Below are 25,293 nucleotides of genomic sequence, written 5' to 3'. Positions count from 1 at the left end.
AACATCTTTATTATTCATAACTATCACTATGTCTTTTACACAAACATATTGAAAGTGGAGGTGGAATTTCCATGGAGGTGGAGTGCAGGAACCCCTCCAATCAGACAGTATGAGGATGACAGGGATGTACAGATTAGGTGGATTGGCCATGTCTAAGATTGCCCCTTCGTGCCCAAAGATGCGATTAGGTGGGATTACAGGGAGTATGCTCTCTCAGAAGGTCGGTTCAGACTCGATGGGCTGAATTTCCTCCTTCTGCACGATTCTATGGTTCTATGGTGTGGTCATAAAACAAATACTCCCATTCTCTTGTAGCCTCCCATTTGTTCTTTGCGTCAAATGGCTTCCTGGCTGCTAATCTTCAACAGCAGTCAAAATGTCCAGCGTCTGACAGATCTATTGGTTGTGTGATTGGGTTAATCAGACTTTGAGTACAACATTGCTGCCCCCTTCTTTGGTAAGAACAGAGCAGGAGGAATATCGTGGCCCAGAATGCTCAGGAGACTCTTTCGAAAATGTCCTCAAATATTAAATCTTTCAGCAAAGCGTTCTGAATTTAGAAAACTCCAGCGAAACAAAGTTACTCAATTTCAGATATCTAATAAAAAAGGGAAAACTTGTATTTTTCAGGCCTATCCGACATTTCAAAGCCCTTGGAAGCCAATGAAATAGTTTCAAAGTGTAGTCACTGTTGTAACGTAGGAGACACAGCAGCCAATTTGTACAGAGCAAACCTACATTAACAAAACAAGCAATGGTGAGAATAAAGCCAGGTTAACCTCAAATGCTAAAACAAGATCGAGATGGCAAAATGAAATATTATCATCTGTTCCGAATAGAAATGGTGTAGTTTTGAATCATTAACTGTTCCTGTACTTCATGCTCAGGTTTTCAATCTCCCGCAGCAGATCGGGAGAATTCTGGAGATCAGCTTGCAACGACTTTGGTACTTCCAACTTAGTGTAATCTTCCGACTTTACTTGTTTACGAACGCATTGCAAACAACAATCCTTCAGTGAATATACTGCAAAGAAATAGAATTTATTACACGCTGGGATGAATGTATTTAACTTGCATTGTTTTTAAAAAGGATTCAGGATTGTCAACCAATGGTGCAAACAAAGGACTCATGACATGAAACAATTCTCAGGGCCAATAACTAAGCAAAGCGCTGGACTCAAACAGAAAATGCTGGACATTCCCAGGAAGCAGTTTAAAGAGATAAATACTCTTCTATTCATTGTTCAATCATAGTTTTCAACGATCTGGGTTATCTCAGCCCAACGATGGAGAGTTCATCTATTTATCCTCAATGTCCAGACAAGTGAGGAAATAAATCCGCCTCTTTTTACATTGGTCAAGGTTTTGCTTCTGGCTATTTGTTAGCTGCCCAGTAATTAACAAAGCTTATTATTTTCCTAAAAGTATATATTTTGCGAAAGGAATCTTTTATGTTCTTCTGCATGATAAAAGTTTCCCCACATCTTGTCTTATTAATGTCGTTTCTGTCTAACTTCCACCACATTTACGACAAGGAATTAGTGAGTAATCCCATGGAAATTCTACCCGCCCCCACTCTCATATGTTTGATAAAAAGACAATCAGAGATAGTTCTGAATTTGTTGCGATCTTAGCACTCCCTGGGAGTTAACTCACGCTGTTCTAAGTCTCCCTGTGTGGCAGTGAGACCCAAGGCAGCAACAAACCAAAACCCTTTCTGATCTGGACTGGATGTCTTTGGGATAAATCTGACAGCCAGTCCTGAGGAATAAGGCTGGAATGGAAACACTTCTCATTTGACAGTGAGCCTAAGGTGCAGGAACACACTCAAAATATCTTTTAGTCGGCTGTGGAGCCCGTGGAATTGGGCAAACCAGGAATATATATATATAAATTATTTTTCTTTGATCTTGGGATCATAGCTAGATCGATTTTCAGTCATGAGACTATTTTTAAAACCATTTACTACCCATTTGAAGTCATTATTGGTATCAATGAGATGTGGAAACTTTGGCTGGTTTTTCTCAGCCTAGCCCTAGGCAGAGGTAATTTGAAATACCCCTGCTTGCATTAGAAATAACAAAAAGAGAAAACGCTGGAAATACTCAGCAAGTTCCTGTGGAGAGAGAAACACAATGAACATTTCAGGTCTGCGCCCTTTCATCAGAACCTGAGAATAGTTAGAGATATAATAGGTTTTGATCAAATGATAGCAGAAGGTGGGGAGGGAGGGGGTTGGAGGCGACAGAAAGGGAGCGGTAACAGAACAAGAAACAAAAGATGTGTCTCGATGAGGTATGAATGGCAGATGTCCGATTGCAAAGTAAAAGGGATACAAATCAAAGCAGAGGTTAGAAAATTGTTATTCGATATTGAGTCCACAATGGCTGTAAGTACCCAGCAGAAAGAGGAGGTGTTGTTCCTCGAGCTTCACCAGAACACGGTAGCAGGCCAAGGTCAGAGTGGGAGCAGGGTAGAGAATTGAAATGACGGTGAGCAGGAAGATCATGGACTGAATGGAGGTATCCCGCAAAGCGGTCATCCAGTCGGTGTTTGGTCTTGGAAATAAGGAGACCACATTGTGTGCAGTGGACACAATATAGTCACCTTTTACTTTTTCATGGAAGGTGGTGTCACTGGCAAGGCCAGGATTTGTTACCCATCCTTAATTGCCATTGAAATGAGGGGCTTGCAAGCCCATTTCTGAGGACAGTTAAGAGTAAACCATGGGTGGGATTCTCCAACCCTCCGCCCTGAAATCGGGCTTGCCTTAGGGCGGGGAATTACCCATAATAGGCTCCCATGCCAGCACGCGATCCTCCGGCGACCGGAGAATCATCGGCATTCGCGCAATCAATGTGGCGCCAGTGGGGGGCTGTTGGAAAAGGCCCCCCTGGCGATTCATCGCGCTCGATGGGCCGAGTGCCCACCGGCGTGGTTCTAATGTGGTTCCACCTGGCGTAAACACGGGAGTCGCGGGCGTTATGAGGATCGGACACCGGTGGGGGGCCTCGACGACGGGCAGGCCTGCGATCGGGGGCACCAATCGGTGGGCCATCGCGACCTATCTTCCTCTGCCTGGGCCCGCTGTGCGGCCACCGTGTGCATGTGCAGCCGCGCGGTCTGTACAGCAGGACCCCGCCGGCAGCCAGAGCTGCGGGACACATGCCGGGGTCCTGCTAGCCCCCTGGAAAACAGAGAATCAACTTGAGGAAAACTTGAGGAAAAGGTCCGGATTCTCGCCCGTTTTCTGGCGGACTTGGGGACTTAGTCCCCCAAAGGGAGAATCCTGCCCATTACTGTGGATCTGGGGTCAAATGTAGGCTCCTTACTCCAGGTAAGGATGGCACATTTCCGTCCCTGGACATTCGTGGCCAGATGTGATTTGATGACAATTGATAAATTGTAGATTTATCAAGGGAATTTAAATTTCACAAGTTGTTGTTGGGCATTAGCCTAGACCTTTGCATTATTAGTTCAGTGATATTGCCACTATGGAACCATCTTCCCCGAAAATTGAAAGAAGCCAAAATGAATAGATTTTTTTGACCCGGAAAGAGTGTTTGGGGCTTCAAACTGTGAGAAGGGTGTAGATAAAAGGGCAGGAGTTTCATCTCTTGTGTCTCCATGGAAATGTGTATTGAGAAGTGGACCAGGTTTGAGGAGGGAATATCCCTTTGGAATGATGAAAGTGGGTTGTGGGAGGGAGGGGGGGGGCATTGCCAGCGGTGTTTGATAGTGGCATCATGTTAGATGAGACGGAAATGGCAGAGGATGACCTATTGAACGTGGAAGGCTGGTGGGGTGGGGACAAGCGAACCCGATCATGGTTCTGGGAGGGAGAGGCAGGGGTGAGAGCAGAATTTCATGAAATCAAACGGACATAGCCAAATGCCCGATCAACCACTGGGGAGAATCATTGGTTGAGGTAAAAGGAAGGGATTTCAGAAGTGCTGGTATGGAAAGTTGTGTCATCTAAACAGATGCGGCAGAGATGAGGAAACAGAGCTGGGACGGAATACCTTGTGGGGCGTTTTGCTAACTTTGTGGGGAACAGTTCCACCTAACTCACAGGGCTGTGGGAACCAAGACGATATATTAGAGAGGAATACAGTATGCACAAGACACTAGGAGATGCAGAAACCGCCAAATTAGAAAATAGTAAGATAATAAGAAGTTGGAGTAAGGGAGAAAGTTATGACATCTAAACCATAGTTACTGTGCATGGCTGTGAATGCACAAAGTATAGTAAATATGATTGAGGTGTTACAGGCGCAGATTGCATGTGGAAATATGATATTGTGGTGATAACAGAAACCTGACTCAAGGAAGGGCAGGATTGGGTGTTAAATATTCCTGGGTACAAGGTACTGCTCAGGGAGAGCCATGCAATGTTGGAGAAAGAGGATATCGTAGAGGGATCAGTGGCAGAATCAATTTGGCTAGAGCTAAGGAACAAAAAGGGTACTATTACATTGCTCGATGTAGTCTATAGACTGCCAGCTAGTGAGAAGGATACAGAAGAACAAATCTGCAGGGAAATTGCAGAGAGATGCAAACATTATAGGAAGGATGTGGAAGCATTGGAAAGAGTGCAGAGGAGATTTACCAGGATGTTGCCTGGTATGGAGGGAAGATCTTATGAGGAAAGGCTGAGGGACTTAAGGCTGTTTTCGTTAGAGAGAAGGTTAAGAGGTGACTTAATTGAGGTATACAAGATGATCAGAGAATTAGTTAGGGTGGACAGTGAGCCTTTTTCCTCGGATGGTGATGGCTAGCACGAGGGGCCATAGCTAAAGGACAGATGTCAGAGGTAGGTTCTTTACTCAGAATAGTAAGGGTGTGGAATGCCCTGCTTGCAACAGTAGTGGACTCGCCAACATTAAGGGCATTTAAATGGTCATTGGATAAACATATGGATGACAAGGGAATAGTGTAGATGGGCTTTAGAGTGGTTTCACAGGTCAGCGCAACAGCGAGGGCCGAAGGGCCTGCAGTACGCTGTAATGTTCCATGTTCAATATTATAAAGAGGTTTTAATGGGAGGCTTTAATTACCTGAATATAGACTGGGACAGTGGTAATGTAAAGGGCGCAGAGGGCAAAACGTTCCTAGATTGTGTTCAGGAAATTTGACTACAGCAGTGTACGACCAATCCAACAAGAAAGGATGCACTGTTGGACCTGGCTCTTGGGAAAGAGGCGGGCCATATAGACCAAGTGTCAGTGGGGGAACATTTAGGAAACAGTGATCATTGTGTTGTAATGTTTAGGATGATGAAGTCCAGAATAAAAATAATTAACTGGGAGAGAGCAGACTTCAATGAGGCAAGAATGGAACTGGGCTGGTTAGACTGGAACAAATGTTAGAGGAAAAAGTGTAGCTGAACAATGGTCTACCTTCAAAACAGAAATGGTCCAGATACAGTCACGGCATATTCCCTTAAAAGGGAAAAATGGAGGGTAAACAAATGGAAAGGAGATGTTATGTTAAGATATGGAAGAAAAAGTGTGCTGATGTCAGGTGTCAAGTAGAAAATACAGTTAGGAACCAAGAGGAATATCGAAGGTCCAGAGGGGAGATGAAAAAACACATTAGAGAAGTCATCTATAGGTATATAAATAGTAAAAGGAGCAGGACCGATTAGGAACCCAAAGCCTCGGCACATGGAGGCATGGATGAGGTATTGAATGGATACTTTGCATCTGTCTTACCCTAGGAGGTAGATGCTACCCAGGGTGTGGTGCTAGATGAGGAAACGTTGACCCTGGAAGGGTTCAAAATAGTTGAGGAAATATTTGGGCCTCCATTCAAGGAAGGAGAGGAGAGCTTTCAAACCGTCTTGATGTGGAAAGGAGGTGTAGAGGACTTGGATGTCCATTGTGAACATGAAGCAGTTAAGGCCAGAAAACGGGAAACAGCTGAAGTGACGAGGGTATCGAAATAGCCATGGATGAAGTAGGAAGAAACTGGACAAGGGGCAAAAATAGAGTTGAGATAGGACAAAATCAGTTCAGTGGGAGCAGGAACAGGCTAAAAATAATGGATTCAATCTGGGATTTCACGGTGCGAATGGTGAAATTACACAATAATTTAACAACTGAATTATAATGGAACTGAGAGGGGCAATTTTTAAACTTGAGAAATATTTCAATGTAGTGGCTGGAAAAATGTCATAAATTAAATCACCATTTTGGCCATCAAGCATGGTATTCAGATAATGCAGACGGTGCCATCATTCACAGTAGATCATAGAGCAGGTCCACGATCAGTGATGTGTGATTGATGGGAGTTCAGCTAAATATGAAGCTATTTCTGCTGTATTTACCTGGAACTATAACATAAATAGGCACGTAAATAGGACCATCTTCATCATATTGTGCAGACGATGGAAAATATATCTCATCCTGATTTATAAGCAATTTGTCTCCACTATTTGCATCTCGGAAAACCCACGGGTGAGCTGAAAAAAATAAAATGAACTCAACATCAAGCGATGGACTGTTTGTCAGTATCTGAAATCTCATGTGAGACCTGCCATGGGTGTTATTTTCCAGGACATCAACCACAAGGGCACAGTGATTGTATTCCAACAGTGATTTTACAAGGTTTTCCAAAGTTCCTAGTATGGAGCAATTCAGCTCCCTTTTAATGCAACACACAACAGATAAACTGCAGCAGAACCTGTTGTACTGATGGGGAACATAATGACAAGGTAACTATAACACAACAAAAAAAACTAATTACCGCCATGGACAAGTAGCACAGTGGTTAGCACTGTTGCTTCACAACGCCAGGGACCCGGGTTCGATTCCCGGCTTGGGTCACTGTCTGTGCGGCATCTGCACGCTCTCCCCTTCCAGCGTGGGTTTCCTCCGGGTGCTCCCGTTTCCTCCCACAAGTCCCGAAAGTCGTGCTGGTCAGGTGAATTGGACATTTTGAATTCGCTCTGTGCACCCGAACAGGTGCCGGAGTGTGGCGACTAGGGGAATTTCATTGCAGTAACTTCATTGCCTACTTGTGGCACTAATAAAGATTATTAGTCTTGCACCATAGAATCATAGAATTTACAGTCCAGAAGGAGGCCATTCGACCCATCGGGTCTGCACTAGCCCTTGGAAAGAGCACCCCACTTATCCCCACACCTCCACCCTATCCCCTAGGTGCAGTTAACCCCACCTAACTTTGGACACTAATGGCAATTTAGTATGGCCAATCCACCAATTGCTCACTTCTCCATCCAACTGTAATAGAACATAGAAAAATACAGCACAGAACAGGCCCTTCGGCCCACGATGTTGTGCCGAATTTTTGTCCTAGATTAAGAACAAATTAATCTACACCCCATCATTCTACCGTAATCCATGTACCTATCCAATAGCTGCTTGAAGGTCCCTAATGTTTCCGACTCAACTAGTTCCACAGGCAGTGCATTCCATGCCCCCACTATTCTGGGTAAAGAACCTACCTCTGACATCCCCCCTGTATCTTCCACCATTCACCTTAAATTTATATCCCCTTGTAATGGTTTGTTCCACCCGGGGAAAAACTCTCTGACTGACTACTCTATCTATTCCCCTGATCATCTTATAAACCTCTATCAAGTCGCCCCTCATCCTTCTCTGTTCTAATGAGAAAAGGCCTAGCACCCTCAACCTTTCCTCGTAAGACCTACTCTCCATTCCAAGCAACATCCTGGTAAATCTCCTTTGCACCTTTTCCAAAGCTTCCACACCTCATCAAGGTTTTGTACAGCTGCATCATCGCCTCACCGCTCTTAAATTCAATCCCTCTGCTAATGAACGCTAGCACACCACAGGCCTTCTTCACAGCTCTGTCCACTTGAGTGGCAACTTTCAAAGATCTATGAACATAGACCCCAAGATCTCTCTGCTCCTCCACATTGCCAAGAACCCTACCGTTAACCCAGTATTCTACCTTCATATTTGTCCTTCCAAAATGGACAACCTCACACTTTTCAGGGTTAAACTCCATCTGCCAATTCTCAGCCCAGCTCTGCGACCTATCTATGTCTCTTTGCAGCTGACAACAGCCCTCCTCACTATCCACAACTCCACCAATCTTCGTATTGTCTGCAAATTTACTGACCCACCCTTCAACTCCCTCATCCAAGTCATTAATGAAAATCACAAACAGCAGAGGACCCAGAACTGAACCCTGCGGTACGCCACTGATAACTGGGCTCCAGGCTGAATACTTACCATCCACCACCACTCTGACTTCTATCGGTTAGCCAGTTCGCTATAAAATGAGAACGTTAGAATACCAAAACAAGTTGATAAACTTTACTGCATCTCATTGGTGAAAGATAATGCTATTTTCCAGTTCAATCTTGGCCACATCAAAAACCATCATTATTTTCAGCTGTTTTGTCTCCCATTCACCATCTTTCGCAGGACTCAGTTTTCAATTCATGCAGCTTTAAAAATGTTTATGTTTCTATTCAGTGCACAAAGACACTGGTCCATAAATTATCGATAGGATTAGCAACTGTTTACACAGAGGGTAGTGGGTGCCTGGAACTCGCTGCCGGAGGAGGTGGTGGAAGCAGGGACGATAGTGACATTTAAGGGGCATCTTGACAAATACATGAATAGGATGGGAATAGAGGGTCACGGATCCAGGAAGTGTAGAAGATTTTAGTTTAGACGGGCAGCATGGTCGGCACAGGCTTGGAGGGCCGAAGGGCCTGTACTTTTGTTTGTAGGGCATCTGACAATGTTTAAGAACAAAATATTACCACGTGTTTTTTTTTTTTAATCACTTTGCCTCGATAAAAATGTTCTCTTGCATATAGTCTTGTTACCACTTCATTTTGCAATGTAATTGACTGGCCTTTGGCAGAGTTGAGTTCCAATACAATGAATTGCAAAGTAACTATCCCGGCCGGCTGGCTGCTAGTAACTCTGTCCAATGGCCTTTCTTCAGCTATGCACCCAGAGAATGATCATCAGTAAGCTAATTTCATGGAGACATCAGGCAAATTAAAGCTTACTGTCACCAACATCCACATGCAGACACTTTCTAACAAGTCACCGACAGCAGATGAATCACTGTGGATTTGCCAATTAATTATGGAAGATAGGAGAGAAGGGAGATTTTATTTGGCCTCTTGATTTATCTACCCTATTTAGTACAATGCAATTTCTGGAGGTATAAACAAGGCAGCACTGGCTAATTTCTTTGCAGACACCGAGACCCACCTTCGATGAGTCTCCAACAGCCCTCATATAGCACAACACAGCTGGAGACAAACATGCTGCTGATATTGCTGAACCACGTTGACACAGTTCTATTCAGACTAGCAGTACAAGCCACAGTTCAAAATGTTTGGTTACTGTTCTTTTAAACAGCATCATAGAATTTACAGTGGAGAAGGAGGCCATTCAGCCCATCGAGTCTGCACTGGCCTTTGGAAAGAGCACCCCAATCAAGCCCACAATTCCACCCTATCCCCACACCTCCACCCTATCCCCGTAACCCCAACTAATTTTAGACACCAAGAGCAATTTAGCATAGCCAATCCACCTAACCTGCACATCTTTGGACTGTGGGAGGAAACCGGAGCACCAGGAAACCCACCCAGACACGGGGAGAATGTGCAGACGCCACACAGCCAGCGACACAAGCTGGGAATCGAACATGGGACCCTGGAGCTGTGAAGTAACATTGTTAATCACTGTGCTACCATGCCACCCATTCAGCAATGGGCTTCTCTACTGTTATCAGGATTGCTGCACCGATAATGAACACGTTTCTGTGAATGCACCTGGTTCTCATCAACCCAGAGTCTATTGCAGAATGTTAGCTTGAAACCCAGCAAAGAAAGAACATTTCACCCAATTAGGTGGGCTTGAATGGCAGGTGAAGATTTTCTTTTCAAATGTTCTAGTTAATACTAGAGCAACTACAAAAAAAATAATGAGCGTTTTACCCATTGCTGGGTGACATCAAAAATACACTTTGAAGATTCGACTTATTCAATCGCCCCAGATAATGCCCAAGGATGTACTGAAATTCAATGCAACCTGTAATAGGACCCCTTTGAACTTTATACTTTAAGCAGTTCCAGGTCTGCAAGGAAACTGTACAGAGCTTGTCCAATTTCCTCAAATAGGCTACAGGAACGTAGCTCGATTTCAAAGAGGACCCTTGAAGCTATTCAGCTCCTGCACGGTTCACAGGCCCGGCTACTTACTCCGATATGTGCACATGCGCAGGGTTCCCCCTGGAGGAATGTCATCGTAATTTCGAGGAAATCCGTCAAAATCAATCCACCAAGGCGTTGCGATCCGCGGGCTCCGGTTCACAAATTGAACGAAAGTGGGCTCATCTGAATTCAGGGACCTAAGCGGCCGCCTGGGTGTGAGCAAAGCCATCCCGGGTTGCAGCGCAGCGCCGCCCCTCCCATTCATCACTTTCACTTCTGAACTCAGGGCAACCAAATTAAGGAGTGTTCGACTCAAAGGCGGAAGCTACTTATTCCATTCGTTGCGGGGGTGGGGGTGGGGGGAGAGTGCAAATAGGAACAGAGCTGGGGAGGGCTAATTGGGTTTAAAGACAAGTCCAAGTGTTGGGGAAAAAAAACTCAAGTTAAAATTAGTGGCAGCAAAGGCTGTAGAAATATTTGCAATCAACAAATAGAATTTTTTTTTTATAAATGTTTTTTTATTGAGTTTTCATATTTTATATATGACAAATTACAAGTTATTAGAGAGAGAGAAAAAAAAAGGAAAACACAAAAATTTAACATGAATATTTACAGGTAAGCATCTTCATAACAATAATTGTGGCCGCCCCCTTTAGCCAGCATACATATTTTACATTCCCCAATATGGCCAAGGCACATGTTTATAGGCATTTATTTATAGTTTGGTTTTGGGCCTTGGCTTGCCATCAAACCCCCATACCGAGCCCGTACCCCCCCCCCCCCCCCTCCCCCCGGCTACCTTCCCCCGATTCCCGTCCATTTTCCCCTGGTTCTTGGCCACCCGACTATTCTTCCTCATGTACGTTGGCCACAAACAGGTCCCGGAACAGTTGCATGAATGGCTCCCACGTTCTGTGGAAGCCGTCGTCCGACCCTCGGATGGCGAATTTGATTTTCTCCACTTGGAGAGATTCCGAGAGGTCGGACAGCTCAGGGTAGTGCTGCTGACCGCCAGCCAAACAGGATTCTACGGCGGGCAATCAGGGAGGCAAAGGCAAGGGCGTCCGCCCTCCTCCCCAGGAATAGATCTGGCTGGTCTGAAACCCCGAAGACCGCCAAAATAGAATTTTGAACACCACAATTAGGTCTCCTCTGCTCTAAGGAGAATAAGCCCAATTTAACTCATCTTTCCTTGTATCTAGAATTCCTCATTCCTGGTATCCTTCTAGTAAATCTCCTCTGCATTCTTTCTTGCACTTTAACATCTTTCCTTAACTAAGTTGCCCAGAACTGAACACAATACTCCAAATGTGGCCCGACCCAGTGATTTGTAGAGGTGGAGCATCACTTCCTTACTTTTATACTCTATGCCTCTATTTATAAACTCAAGGATCCTATAAACTGTCTTAACTGTTTCAGCTTGCCTGCCCACTTTCAGAGAATTATGCACCTGAACCCCAAGGTCTCTCTGCTCCTGTACTCCCCTCAACATCATACCGTTGAACCTGTAGCACGGTAGCATTGTGGATAGCACAATTGCTTCACAGCTCCAGGGTCCCAGGTTCGATTCCGGCTTGGGTCACTGTCTGTGCGGAGTCTGCACATCCTCCCCGTGTGTGCGTGGGTTTCCTCTGGGTGCTCTGGTTTCCTCCCACAGTCCAAAGGTGTGCAGGTTAGGTGGATTGGCCATGATAAATTGCCCTTAGTGTCCAAAATTGCCCTTAGTGTTGGGTGGGGTTACTGGGTTATGGGGATAGGGTGGAGGTGTTGACCTTGGGTAGGGTGCTCTTTGCAAGAGCCGGTGCAGACTCAATGGGCCTCCTTCTGCACTGTAAATTCTATGATCTATGTATTGTCTCCCATTTCTTCACTGTCGCTGGGTCAAAATCCTGGAACTCCCCCCTCCTTCCCTCCCCCCTCCCTCCCCCCCTCCCTCCCCCCTCCCTCCCCCCCTCCCCCCTCTCTCCCCCTCTCTCCCTCTCTCCCCCTCTCTCCCCCCTCCCTCCCCCCTCTCTCCCCCCTCCCTCCCCCCTCTCCCCCTCCTCCCCCCTCTCCCCCTCCTTCCCCCTCTCCCCTTCCCTCCCCCCGCCCCCTTCCCTCCCCCTCCCTCCCCCTCCCTCCCCCTTTCCCTCCCCCCTCCCTCCCCCCTTTCCCTCCCCCCTCCCTCCCCCCTCCCTCCCCCCTTCCCTCCCCCCTCCCTCCCCCCTCCCTCCCCCCTTCCCTCCCCCCTCCCTCCCCTCCCTCCTCCCTCCCCTCCCTCCCACCTCTCTCTCTCCCTCCCCCCTATCTCCCCTCCCCCCTCTCTCCCCCTCCCCCCTCTCTCCCCTTCCCCCTCCCCCTCTCCCCCTCCTCCCCCCTCCCTCCCCCTCCTCCCCCCCTCCCCCTCCCCCTCCCCCCCTCTCTCCCCCCTCCTCCCTCCTCCCTCCCCCTCCCTCCCCCCCTCCCTCCCTCCCCCGCCACCCTCCCCCCCTACCCCCTCCCCTCCCGCCCTCCCTCCCCCCTCCCACTGCTGACATTTAATTCCCCGCGAAGACGTCGATGAATGGTTGCTACCTTCGGGCGAACCCTAATACAGATCCTCTCATGTCGAACTTAATTTTTTCCAGCCCTAAAAGGCCCGACATGTCTGAGAGCCATGCTTCGATCTTCGGGGGCTTTGAGTCCCTCCATGCCAGCAGTATACGCCACCGGGCTACCAGGGAAGCAAAGGCCAAGACATCGGCCTCCCTCTCCTCCTGAAACCCCAGGTCTTCCGAGACCCCAAAAATTGCCACCACTGGACTCATCACCACCCTAGATTTCAGTACCTGGGACATGACGTCCGCAAATCCCTCCCAGTATCTCCTAAGGTTTGGACATGGCCCGAACATGTGGACCTGGTTCGCTGGCCCTCCCGCACACCTAGCGCACTTGTCCTCCACCCCAAAAAATGTACTCAACCGGGCCACCGTCATGTGGGCCTGGTGGACCACCTTGAACTGAATCAGGCTGAGCCTAGCACATGTTACAGTTGAATTTACCCTACTCGGGTCTTCCGCCCATACCCCCTCCTCCATCTCCTCGCCGAGTTCCTCCTCGCACTTGAGCTTCAGTTCCTCTGTCTGGGATTCCTCCCCTTTCATAAGTTCTCGGTAAATATCCAAGACTTTTCCCTCTCCTACCTCTCCCCTAGAGACTACTCTGTCCTGGATCCCATTTGGCGGGAGGCGTGGGAAGGATGGGACCTGTCTACGTATGAAGTCATGCACTTGCAAGTACCGAAAGTCATTCCCTCTTACTAGTCTGAATTTCTCCTCCAAGGCCCTCATGCTCGAGAAGCTCCTCCCCAAGAACATAACCCCCATCCTTCCCACCTTCCCACCCCCGCCACACTCGGAATCCACCGCCCATACACCCAGGGGCAAATTGATGGTTGTCGCATATTGAAGACCAGACCGATGCTCCCACCTCCCTTACATGCCTCCTCCACTGGCCCCAGATCCGCAGGGCTGCCACCACTACCGGGCTGGGGGAGTACCGGGCCGGCAGGGGGGCCGTGATCAGGGCTGTCAAACTGGTGCCCCTGCACGAAGCCGCCTCCACTCGCCCCCAAATGGACCCCACCATCCAACCCCTTACCATGGCTATGTTGGCCGCCCAGTAGTAGTTACTGAGGTTCGGCAGCGTCAACCCCCCCCCCCTCGCGGAACAATTTATCTTTCTATTAATGTTGGCTGTTATTTAGTGAGCTGTTTCATACCCTGTTATTTTAGAGTATCTCTGATTAAGTATTGAGGCTGATATCATTTAACTACTCTTAGAATTTTGGAAATGGGGTTCAATGGCGTTTGATTTATTGTTATGCTGTTTGCAGGATGTGGAAAAAATGAAAGAAGAAATGTAAGGACAAGTCAGATCTTGTCTTAGGTGGACTTCCTTTACCCGCTCTTTACTACAGAGCAATACTTATAGGTAGCAACACAGAGAGTGTCAAAGGAAAAATCTCTTTAATGGCCTTGTTTTATTAGGGAGGCAGTAACAGTAATCACCTGACATCTGATCTTTGCCCAATCATCATTATCCAGCTGACATTGCCATTGTGGGCACGATTGAAGTCTCAATCTTATTGCAACCTGCCAAATAAGATATTAGTAGCATTAGTCTATCACCGTCGTATTGAAGAGAAAATTAACACGCTACTTGCCAGAGAAAACAATATGGATTTCCCTATTAACAGCAGGCAGCAGGATATTTAAGGGCAAAATAGGGGCTGGTTTAGCACAGGGCTAAATCGCTGGCTTTTAAAGCAGACCAAGGAAGGCCAGCAGCACGGTTTAATTCCCGTACCAGCCTCCCCGAACAGGCGCCGGAATGTGGTGACTGGGGGCTTTTCACAGTGGGCGAAATTCTCCGCCCCCCACGACGGGTGGGAGAATAGCGGGAGGGCCTTCCCGACTTTTTTGACGCCCTCCCGCTATTCTCCCCCCCCCCCCCCCCCCGCCGAAATCCCGACAAGAATCGCTGCCGCCGTTTTTTTACGGCCGGCAGCGATCCTCAGCTGTTAGAAGGGCCGAAGTCCCAGCCCTTTACGACCTTTTTACGAACGGCAAACACACCTGGTCCTGCCGTTCGTAAAAACGTCGTGACAAACTCGCAAAAAATAACCATGGCACCGATTGGCACGGCTGTACCACGGCCGTGCCAAGGGTGCCATGGGCCCGCGATCGGTGGGCACCGATCGCGGGCAGCGGGCCCGATGCCCGCGCACTATTTGTCCTTCCGCCGCCCCGCAGTATCAATACGCGGGGCGGCTGAGGGGCAACCCGGCCCGCGCATGCGCGGGTTTCGCGCAAAAACGCGATGCCGTCACCCGCGCATGCGCGGGTGGAGTCTTCCCACCTGCGCATGCGCGGCTGACGTCATATGACGCGTCAGCCGGCGCTAACTCCGGCAAGCGGGTTTAACGATTTTCGTTAAGCCCGACTTGTCGGAGCCTCCGACGTCGGGCTGCTAGCCCCGACGGGGGACCAGAATCGGTCCCCCGTCGGGAAGGGGCGCGATGCCGTAAAACCCGCCCGGGTTTTACGGCAGTTTTACGATTTCTCCCGTTTTGGGAGAATTTCGCCCAGTAACTTCATTTGAAGCCTACTTGTGACAATAAGCGATTTTAATTTTCATTCAAATTTTCATTTCAATGGAGAAGAATGCCTACAGAGAGACATGCCTGCAATTAAAAAGAATATCTTGAAGAGTTGCAGTGTGACAGAGACACTGGGAGCAGGCCAATAGCAGAGAGCACAAAAATAGAAAGCACAGTCAGAATGAACAAATCAGCGAGAATAAGTCAGTCAAAATTGTCATGTTTGGAGAAAGCATCAGAACTTTGCCCAGAAAGCATATCAGCAAACAGACTGTGTGTTTAAGATGTGTAGTGTAAAAGGAGACAAGTTCAGAGCTGGACCAAAGGTGCTAGGATAAAAAAGCACTAATGGTCTATAATGTTGCAAAAGTAAAAGTTGACAATTTATTTTAAAATGTCACATTACTCTAATGGTGATCTTTTAAAGTTTGAAATTTACAAAATCAGCGGTACCAACTCCATCCCTCAGTGCTACTGCTAGATTTGATTCTCCACCTATAGAATCAGTAGTCCTGAATTTAAAGTGAAAAAGATTGTGGAATTATAAATGCTTGGATGACCTCCAATAATGGCTAATGGACTCAGTCCAGCAGAGATCTGCTTATATAGTTCAAAAGTTGAATACTAGCCCTGTTGATTTATATCTTTAACATCTTGTAATAACCTGACCTTTCAATCTTTCTTTAAAGTGATTTTTCAGTGCCTGTGTGTTTATTTGGAAAAGATTAAGAGCTGTGAAGTGGATTAAATGTTGTTCAATGGAACATTTAATGATTATGTTTGATTGAAAGATTTATGAGAAGGTGAGAGGGGCAATGTTTTTCAAAGGGATTTTTGAATGGCTTTTTTCATGAACATTTCAAAAACTTCCCAGTGTTTTATATGACTTATCAATTGTGACTTGATGCAAAATAAAGTTCATGTGGTTTGTGAGGTGGATGCCAGGGAGCGTTCTAAAACGAAAACCCATTTGACTGCCTCAGAATTTATAATTGTTGTAGAATACCTTTGCTATACCTGTGACAGATTGCCGAATGTACCTACGGTTCAAATCATGGCAATTCCATGCACCATTGCACGTTCAGGGCTGTTTTTGAGTTTGTTATTAATACTCTTGGTCACATTTTACTGCCATTCATGTTTGATGCTGATGATGGCAGGAACGTGTCAGGCCTGGCCAGTTCCATGGCCAAACTGAAAATATGTCCAATCTTGAACACTGCCACCCCTCACGTTACTGGAGGGAAAAGCCATATCGAGAACATTCAGCTCCAAGGTTAGTAAATGAGTTTGTAAGTTTTCAGCTATATTGATTTTTTTTTAAACGCCAAGTCCATGGAGTTTCAAGATAAAAATATGTTTATTTGTCTTTTCAAGATAGAAGCAGTTAATCATTGGCTGGATTCTCCCTTCTGGAGACTAAGTGCTCCCTCCAGCGGAGACTCGCTCTTGGTCTCTGCGGAGCTAGGAGCAGGACCCAGGTGCACATCCCTCTTCTTTTCCATGCAGATTTATGGATTGTGGAGAGCTCGCGGGATTCAGTAGGAATCTTGGCGTCATGCCCCAATTTTGAGTGGGTGGTCCAAAACTGAATTACGATGGCTGCTCTCTCTCTCTCTCTCTCTCTCTCTCCCCCCCCCCCCCCCCCCCACACACACACATCGTAAATCCTGCCCAACCCTCTGCTGAAAGGTAGGAACATCCTTCCCCACCCACCATGGGAATAAAGGTCACCCTCTCACAATATGCATGCCTGAGGGTGACCTGGCCTCCCCCACTGACCCCCCCCATCAGAACCCCCATCAGATCCCCCCATCAAGCTCCCCTATGAGAGACCCCCATCAAACCCCCCATCAGACGCTCAATAGATATCCCCCATCAGAGATCCTCAGTGGGGGGGGGAGCTCGTATTCCATATACCCCACAGGGATATCAATTGGATCCATTCCAGTGGGTCTCCTGATGGGTTATTACATCCCTCCCCCCCCCCCCCCCCCCCCCAAGTCAGCAAGTCCCTCTGTTATAGAGGGTGGAGGAGGTCTTCTTCATCGCTACGCCTGCAGTTGCATGTTCCTGCGGTTGCCGGGCTGGGTTGGGAAGGACGCCCTGCCTTTTAGGCGGTCCCACCATCCGCTCCTTGTTTGTTACTGTATAAGAGACCGATCCAGTCTTCTCCGCTTAGCTAAGAGTTATCGACAAAGAGTCATCGGACTCGAAACATTAGCTCTTTTCTCTCCCTACAGATGCTGCCAGACTTGCTGAGATTTTCCAGCATTTTCCCTTTCCTTTCAGATTCCAGCATCCGCAGTAATTTGCTTTTATCTTCTCCACTATGGTCCCTGGCACCGAACGGGTACCTTCTCCGAAATTCCAGACATACAATGTGTCACTGGCTTGAATTCTCTGTCCTGCTTCCGTTGGCTGTGGTGTTTTTTCTGTTAATCCTGTTTTCTCCACCTTCCCGCCAATATTAGGGTCCTTAATCTTCGGCCCATCAGCAAATCTGCCGGCGTCACCCCAGTGGTGATATGCTGTGTGGTCCGATAGCTAAACAGGAACTACACCAATTTTGTCTCCATGGACCCTGTTGCTTGTTTCTTTATGCCTCTCTTAAAGGTCTGCAGCGCCTGCTCAGCCAGGCCATTTGAAAAGGGGTGACACGGGGCGGTCCGAATGTGTTCATCTTCATTCGTCTTCTTGAAGTGCAAGAGGGGTGCCGTTATTAGTAATGAGAATCTCCGGGTTGCCATGGATACTAAACAATTGGCGCAACCTCTCAGTGGTAGTCCTTCAAGCGGAACACGGTAAACATCCAACCACTTTGAGCGGGCGTCAATGAGTCGCCTGAACATGGACACGTGAAAACGTCTGAAGGAATCGGTGTGTAACCACACCCAAGGTCGGCCTGCTCACTCCCGGGGTGAAGAGACGCTGATGGTGGGAGCTTTGGATGCTCCTGACATACCGTGCACTGCTGCACCAACCACTCAATATTGCCATCAAGTCCCAGCCGCTACACATAGCTCCTGGCATGGACACTTCAGGTGGCCATTGTGCAATTCCTGCAATGTGCCTTTTCTGCCTTGGCTCAGGACCAGAACACGGGGTCCCCATAGGAGAATGCCGTCCTCCACACTAAGCTCTTGTTGCTTTGCCGTGAAAACCTGCAGCTCCTGGGGCAGTCTTCCCTGCTGCCTCCCTTGCAGGACGATATGGCGTAACTTCGCCACGGTCAGGACCTTTTGCGTCCACTCACAAATCTGTGAGGCTGTGACCGATAAGGTGCCCATAAAATTCAGTGGCAACATCACAACAGTCTGTTACTGGCGGTGATGGGGGCCGTGTCAGCAATGGGAGACAGCTCAAGGCATCTGCTTGTGAGATATTGCGTGTCCGGGTGATACTCGACCACATACTCACGGGGCAGCACGGTAGCATGGTGGTTAGCATAAATGCTTCACAGCTCCAGGGTCCCAGGTTCGATTCCCGGCTGGGTCACTGTGTGTGCGGAGTCTGCACGTCCTCCCCGTGTGTGCGTGGGTTTCCTCCGGGTGCTCCGGTTTCCTCCCACAGTCCAAAGATGTGCAGGTTAGGTGGATTGGCCATGATAAATTACCCGTAGTGTCCTAAATGGTAAGGTTAATGGGGGGGGAGGGGGGGGTTGGGTTACGGGTACAGGGTGGATATGTGGGTTTGAGTAGGGTGATCATTGCTCGGCACAACATCGAGGGCCGAAGGGCCTGTTCTGTGCTGTACTGTTCTATGTTCTATACTCATATGCCGCCAATAATAACGCCCAGTGCTGTATTCTGGCCAACTATATCGGTGGGATTTCCTTGTCTTTCTTGAACAGGCCGAGTAACGGTTTGTGGTCTGTTATGATCATAAAGTGCCACCCATAAACGTATTGGTGGAACATTTTGACCACAAAGATTACGGACAGCCCTTCCTTTTCGATCTGAACATACCTACACTCGGACAAAGTCCTTGATGCCTCTCCATCCCGTCGCCCATCATGTGTGGCAACACCAACGCAATGCCACATGGGGAGGCAGCACATGTGATCTGGAGGGATTCGCAACCTGGAGGTCAACAGCTGTCGCTTCACCTTGACAAACACGTCTTCTTGCAGTGCCCTCCATGCCCATTCCTGATGTTGTTTCAGGAGTGCACAGGTGGATGATACCCTGAAAGGAAGCCTGGTGTATTCATAAAGACCCCTGTGGGTGTTGATGGATATCTCCTGGATACCGCATCCAGCTCCAGCTGGAGGTATGTGGGGCTCATGTCTAATTTGGAGAAGGTCTCACTCATCGCAACCCCCCCCCCTTCCCTCCAACCCCCCACCCCATAGAGATCCTCCATTCACAGTATTAGGTTCCCGTCCAAACAAGAGGTCTTGTTCACCATCAATTTGTAGTCGCCGCACAGGCGGACAGATTAACCGGTTTCAATAATGGGACTACAGGCGCTGCCCACTCCACAGACTGCACAGGACGAATTATCCTGGGGCTTCCCAGCCGGCTGAGCACGTCGTCCACTTTCAACAACAGGGCACAGGGAACTGGGGCAGGCCCCGAAATACTTTGGCTGTGCTGACAGATCCACGTAGACTTTGGCCATGGCTCTCTTTATTTTTCCCAAGCTCTCCTGGTAAACCCCTGGGTATTTCGCCAGGAACTCAGACAACCACCCAGTGTCCATCATGGAAATCCGCTGCCAGTCCAGGTGGAGCCTCTGCAGCTGGTCACGGTCCAACAGACTGGGTCCATGCCCTCGAACCACTGTCAGTGGCAAACAAACAAACGGATTGCTGCCTGTAGGCAACTGGGGTCGTCGCCGTGCCCGCGACAGCCAATGGTTCTCCCGTATATGTTGCCAAACGTGCTATTGTGTCACAAAGGTCCAAGCGTTGGATCCCTACGCAGACTTTGTGGCATGTTTGTAGTCCTTTGACCGAGACAGCAACCCCTGTGTCAATTGCCATCTCTAGGGATGGCCACTAACCTGGACGGTGGTTTTGATTAGGGTACCCTTGGTGCAACAATGCAGTTTATCTGCATGAACTGGTTCTCCTCAGGTTGTGCTAGGTGTAAATCCCTAGCTCTGGCTGGGCACATCCTCCGACCAGGGCAGTGTGCTTGCTGGTGGTTTCAGCATTCCTGGTCCCCACTGTTCCTCCGACCATAGGTGCAGCACCGCTGTGAGTCATTGACCTGAAGCTCGCGGAGATGCCTCGCTCAGCATTAGAGGCTCCCGGTCAATGGGTCTGGCCCCAACGTTGCTCGGGCAGTGGCTGGGTCCAACAGGCTCTACTCTTAGGGGGCACTGTTCACCTGAATGGAGGGCATCCAATGGTATTCACTTCCACATGTAGTGAGCCATGGAGTTCCTGGACTCTCTTCTCCGCACTTTCACATGAGTGGGACCCTATCTCTATAGCCCTTTTCAGGTCCAAAAAAGGTGAAGCCAGCAACTTATGTTGGATCACCATGTTGTTTATGCCACACATGAGGCGGACCCTCAGCATTTCCGGAAGGGATGTCCCATATTCCCACTGCTCGGCCAGCTTGCATAGGTGCATCAAGAATTTCAGTGACCGACACCCCAGGGTTCCCCTGGCTGAGTTGAACCTGTACCTCTGTACAATCACCAATGGTTTTGGGTCATAATGGTCCACCACAAAGTGCTGCCTTCTCATTGAAGGTCTTTGAATCTGTTACATTCTGGTGCTTGGCCTGTTGGAATAAATACACTAAAACACATCTAGTTCTAGACTAGTTAAAGTTTTATTATTCAACAATAGCATGGGTTAGTAAACCATAAGAATATTATTAAAAACTACTAATTATTATAAATTAACTAAGACTACAAATTGTGACTGTCCACAGTGAAGACTATCCTCAAACTCCCTCAGGTAACAATGTCACGTGGTTGCTCTCTACTGCCACCTGCTGGTTGGAGGTCTTCTCTATCGCTATATACATGTCTGCTTAGGCACATCATCACAGAATCTGGGGCCACAGGGCAGGTCAGGCTTTGATAACACTAAAGGTAGGGCCTCCACAGGCCTCAGGGGTATAACTCCTCAGCGGACGCGCCAAGTTATGGCATTCGCCAGGAAAAAGTAGCACATCCGATTAGCATATTGGGCCCAGTCTTCTACTCCTGTGTCCAACGCTTTGAGCCCCCTGAAGGGCAGCAGTTTTAAGTTTGTTTGAACCTTGCTCCCTTGTGGCGAAATTCAACTGTGGACCGGGCGTCCATATTCGCAGCCTGTGGTTCTGTTTTTTCCCGGTCAGCAGCATAATACTGTATTCACAGGAGTCCCAAGAAGGCTTGAACACAAAGATTTATTCAGTTAAAGCAATGCAAGGCTGCAATCCGGTGGGCTGTACATCCAGTCCCAGCCGGGACCATCCGAAGATGTCGGTTCCAACCCTGGCTGGCTTTTATCTGTCTAATTCAATGCGAACCATTGTTAGGCCTCTGTCTCTCAGCGGGGGCACCGGTATTCCTTGGGCCCTGTCAAATGAAATGAAATGAAAATCGCTTATTGTCACAAGTAGGCTTCAAATGAAGTTACTGTGAAAAGCCCCTAGTCGCCACATTCCGGCGCCTGTTCGGGGAGGCTGTTACGGGAATTGAACCCATGCTGCTGGCCTGCCTTGGTCCGCTTTCAAAGCCAGCGAGATCAATTGAGTCACATCCATGGGTCTGGTGGGGTTATTAAATTCAGGCTGGGACATCGGTTGAGTTTTCAATTGGCTCCCTGCTGAATTAGCAGGAATTAGCAATATGGGCGGCACAGTAGCACAGTGGTTAGCACTGTGGCTTCAGAGCGCCAGGGTCCCAGGTTTGATTCCTGACTTGGGTCACTGTCTATGCAGAGTCTGCACGTTCTCCCCGTGTCTGCGTGGGTTTCCTCCGGTGCTCCGGTTTCCTCCCACAGTCCAAAGGAGTGCAGGTTAGGTGGATTGGCCATGCTAAATTGCCCTTAGTCTCCATAAAGGTTAGGAGAGGTTATTGAGTTACGGGGGTAGGGTGGAAGTGAGGGCTTAAGTGGATCGTGCAGACTCGATGGGCCGAATGGCCTCCTTCTGCACTGTATGTTCTATGTTCTAGAGACCCTTTGTCTCTTGGTATAGCCTAGTTGAGAATTTACTATTGTCAAAGAACTGCTGCTTTTTTTGTATATCTATTGCTATTTTCCATTTAGAGAGATTATGGCACTGATAGGGGCAGCACGGTAGCACAGTGGTTAGCACTGTTGCTTCACAGCTCCAGGTTCCCTGGTTTGATTCCCAGCTTGGGTCACTGTGTGGAGTCTGCACTTTCTCCCCGTGACTGCATGGATTTCCGCCCGGCGCTCCAGTTTCCTCCCACACATCCCGAAAGACGACTGTTAGATGAATTGGATATTCTGAATTCTCCCTCTGTGTACCTGAACAGGCGCCGGAGTGGGGACTAGGGGATTTTCACAGTAGCATCATTTCAGTGCTAATGTAAACCTACTTGTGACAATAAATATTAAAAAAATAAATAATAACAGGTAGGCAGGGCAGCCTCACAGCCGGGAAACTGAGAATTACAACCTTAGTGGCAGAACTGGATTGAGACCGAATCCTGCGTTTCCCAGCTGTAACTATCCAGATTAGGTTGAACATGCAGGCACCCATCTCCAAGTCATAACCAAAAATCCAGGATCAGAGGAACAGCAGAAAGAGAGGGTTGAAAGGGTGAGCTGGGATAGGAGAGATTGTGGGGTCAGGGGGGGTGGGGCAGGTCGGATTTTCAGGTAGGTTTTTTGGGCCAGAGGGAAACACTCCTATTGAATCATAGAATCATAGAATTTACAGTGCAGAAGGAGGTCATTCAGCCCATCGAGTCTGCACCGGCTCTTGGAAGGAGCACCCTACCCAAGCCCACATCTCCACCCTATCCCCATAACCCAGTCACCCCACCCAACACTAAGGGCCATTTTGGATACTAAAGGCAATTTATCATGGCCAATCCACCTAACCTGCACATCTTTGGACTGTGGGAGGAAACCGGAGCACCCGGAGGAAACCCACGCACACACGGGGAGAACGTGCAGACTCCGCACAGACAGTGACCCAAGCCAGGATTCGAACCTGGGACCCTGGAGCTGTGAAGCAATTGTGCTAACCACAATGCCACCGTGCTGCCCCCAATTGCACTGGACCCTCAGGAATGTCATGATATGCAAACATTCAACCAATGGACACTCAGAATAGGACACAACCAATGGGCAGTCAGGATTCTCAGAGGTGGCATCACCACAAGGGGGCATGACATGAACACTATAAAAGGGATAAGGCACTCGCACCCGGCCTCTTTCCACAGACAGACATCTGGAGAGTTAGACAGGGTTGATCAGTAGCATCACACCCCAGCACGTGGCTTAGAGCAAGCTGGTACAGTTAGACTGAGTTACTAGTTAGATTAGCAGAGAGTCAAACTCATTTGAGAACTGTGTTAATAGTTCAATAAACACGTTGAACTCATTTCAGAGTCTGGAGCATCCTTTAGTTAAGACTGCACCAAGTAGCAGCCAGTGTTATCCGAAGCAGCATAACACAACAAAGAACTGCTGTAATTTCTAATGGCTTCAACCCTTCAAGATTCCCTTCAGTCGTCGAATTTCCAAATGCTCAGGAAACCTAGCCCTGCGGCTGTTGAAACAAAAGCTCATTTATAAAGGAAACATGCAGGCAGGCGCCTTAAAATATTTTAAGGACCAACACACCTCTTGAAATTAGAACTGGGCAGGTTGTCCATTTTTAAAAAATGAACGTCCTCCCAGCTGCGGGATGTTGAAGTTACTACAAATGTATTGTCTCTGAATTTAGTTCCCTCTGAAGTGGACTATTTGTATCATTGCGCCACCTGCAGGACAGTTCCTGCAGCCAGTTAATCGCCGCTTCATGTTATTTGACTTGTTCACCAATGTACTCTTTCATTCTATCATATTTTCTCTCTCTCTACCCTTGATGGGTGACTTATTCTTGGCTATGTTTCCGCAAGAATTTTCAGTTCTTCAACACTTTGCGAATGTAACCATTATTCAAACGTGCAAGTGCATTTTTCTTTAATGTGCCTGGACAGTGAATGTCAGCACGTTGAACATGGAGGCCTAAAAGGTAAACCCAATGCTGTTTTAGCTTGTTGTCCACATAATTTCCAATAAGGATCACAGGATGCTGATTCAGAGTTAACCTCAACAGATTTTGGTCCCTTTCTGCAGACACATAGGCTAATTATAGTTAGCAAGTGACTTTCAAATTAGCCTGTGGAATGAAAGCGTTGGGCAGTAATCCAAGATTCATAGAATCCCTACAGTGCAGAAGGAGGCTCAGTGAGTCTGCACTGACTCTCCGAAAGAGCACCCTACCTCGGCCCAGTCCCCTGCACATCTTTCGAAACTAAGGCGCAATTTAGCACGGCCAATCCACCTAACCTGCACATCTTTGGACTGTGGGAGGAAACCAGAGCACACGGAGGTAACCCGCGCAGACATGGGGAGAACATGCAAACTCTACACTGACAGTTAGCCGAGGCCGGAATTGAGCCCGTGTCCCTGGTGCTGTTAAGGTTTCAAGTCAATGGCCTTTCATCAAAACTGGAAAGGAATCTGTGGGAGCCCAGGACAATGGGAAGGGAGGAGATTAAAAGGCAGGGTCATCATCCCTTTTGTCATTTAATCTTGCCCACCTTTCTCCCTTTGACAAGCCTTCCCTTTTGTTCTTTCCATTCCTTCCTCCTCTCCACCCTATTTCCCTCTCTCTATACTTAAAACCTGTTATGTCTATAACTTTTCCCACACCTGATGAAAGGTCATCGATCTGAAGCATTAACTCTAATTCCCCCTACAGATTTATGCCAAATATTTCCAGCATTTTCAGTTTTTATATCAGATTCCCAACATCAGCAGTCATTCAGTTTTGTGTGGTACAACCTTTGGTGGGTTCCTGAAAAACTA

At 47.9% G+C, this 25,293-nt stretch overlaps 1 protein-coding gene across 1 annotated transcript; it reads right to left on the bottom strand.

Annotated features, from left to right (window-relative positions):
- Positions 1-597: 597 nt before the first annotated feature.
- On the bottom strand, positions 598-10,448 carry vhll (von Hippel-Lindau tumor suppressor like). The gene is made up of 3 exons (XM_038781123.1): positions 10,220-10,448; positions 6,329-6,463; positions 598-1,024 (listed from the first exon to the last, which is right to left on the bottom strand). Exons 1-3 carry the CDS (start codon positions 10,434-10,436, stop codon positions 861-863), a joined length of 516 nt encoding a protein of 171 aa, XP_038637051.1. The 5' UTR covers positions 10,437-10,448; the 3' UTR covers positions 598-860.
- Positions 10,449-25,293: the final 14,845 nt, after the last annotated feature.

This window comes from Scyliorhinus canicula, chromosome 20, assembly GCF_902713615.1.
Source record: "Scyliorhinus canicula chromosome 20, sScyCan1.1, whole genome shotgun sequence".
NCBI lineage: Eukaryota > Metazoa > Chordata > Chondrichthyes > Carcharhiniformes > Scyliorhinidae > Scyliorhinus > Scyliorhinus canicula.
Note: the sequence above shows the minus strand (reverse complement) of the source record. Positions and strands in the feature narration are given on the sequence as shown.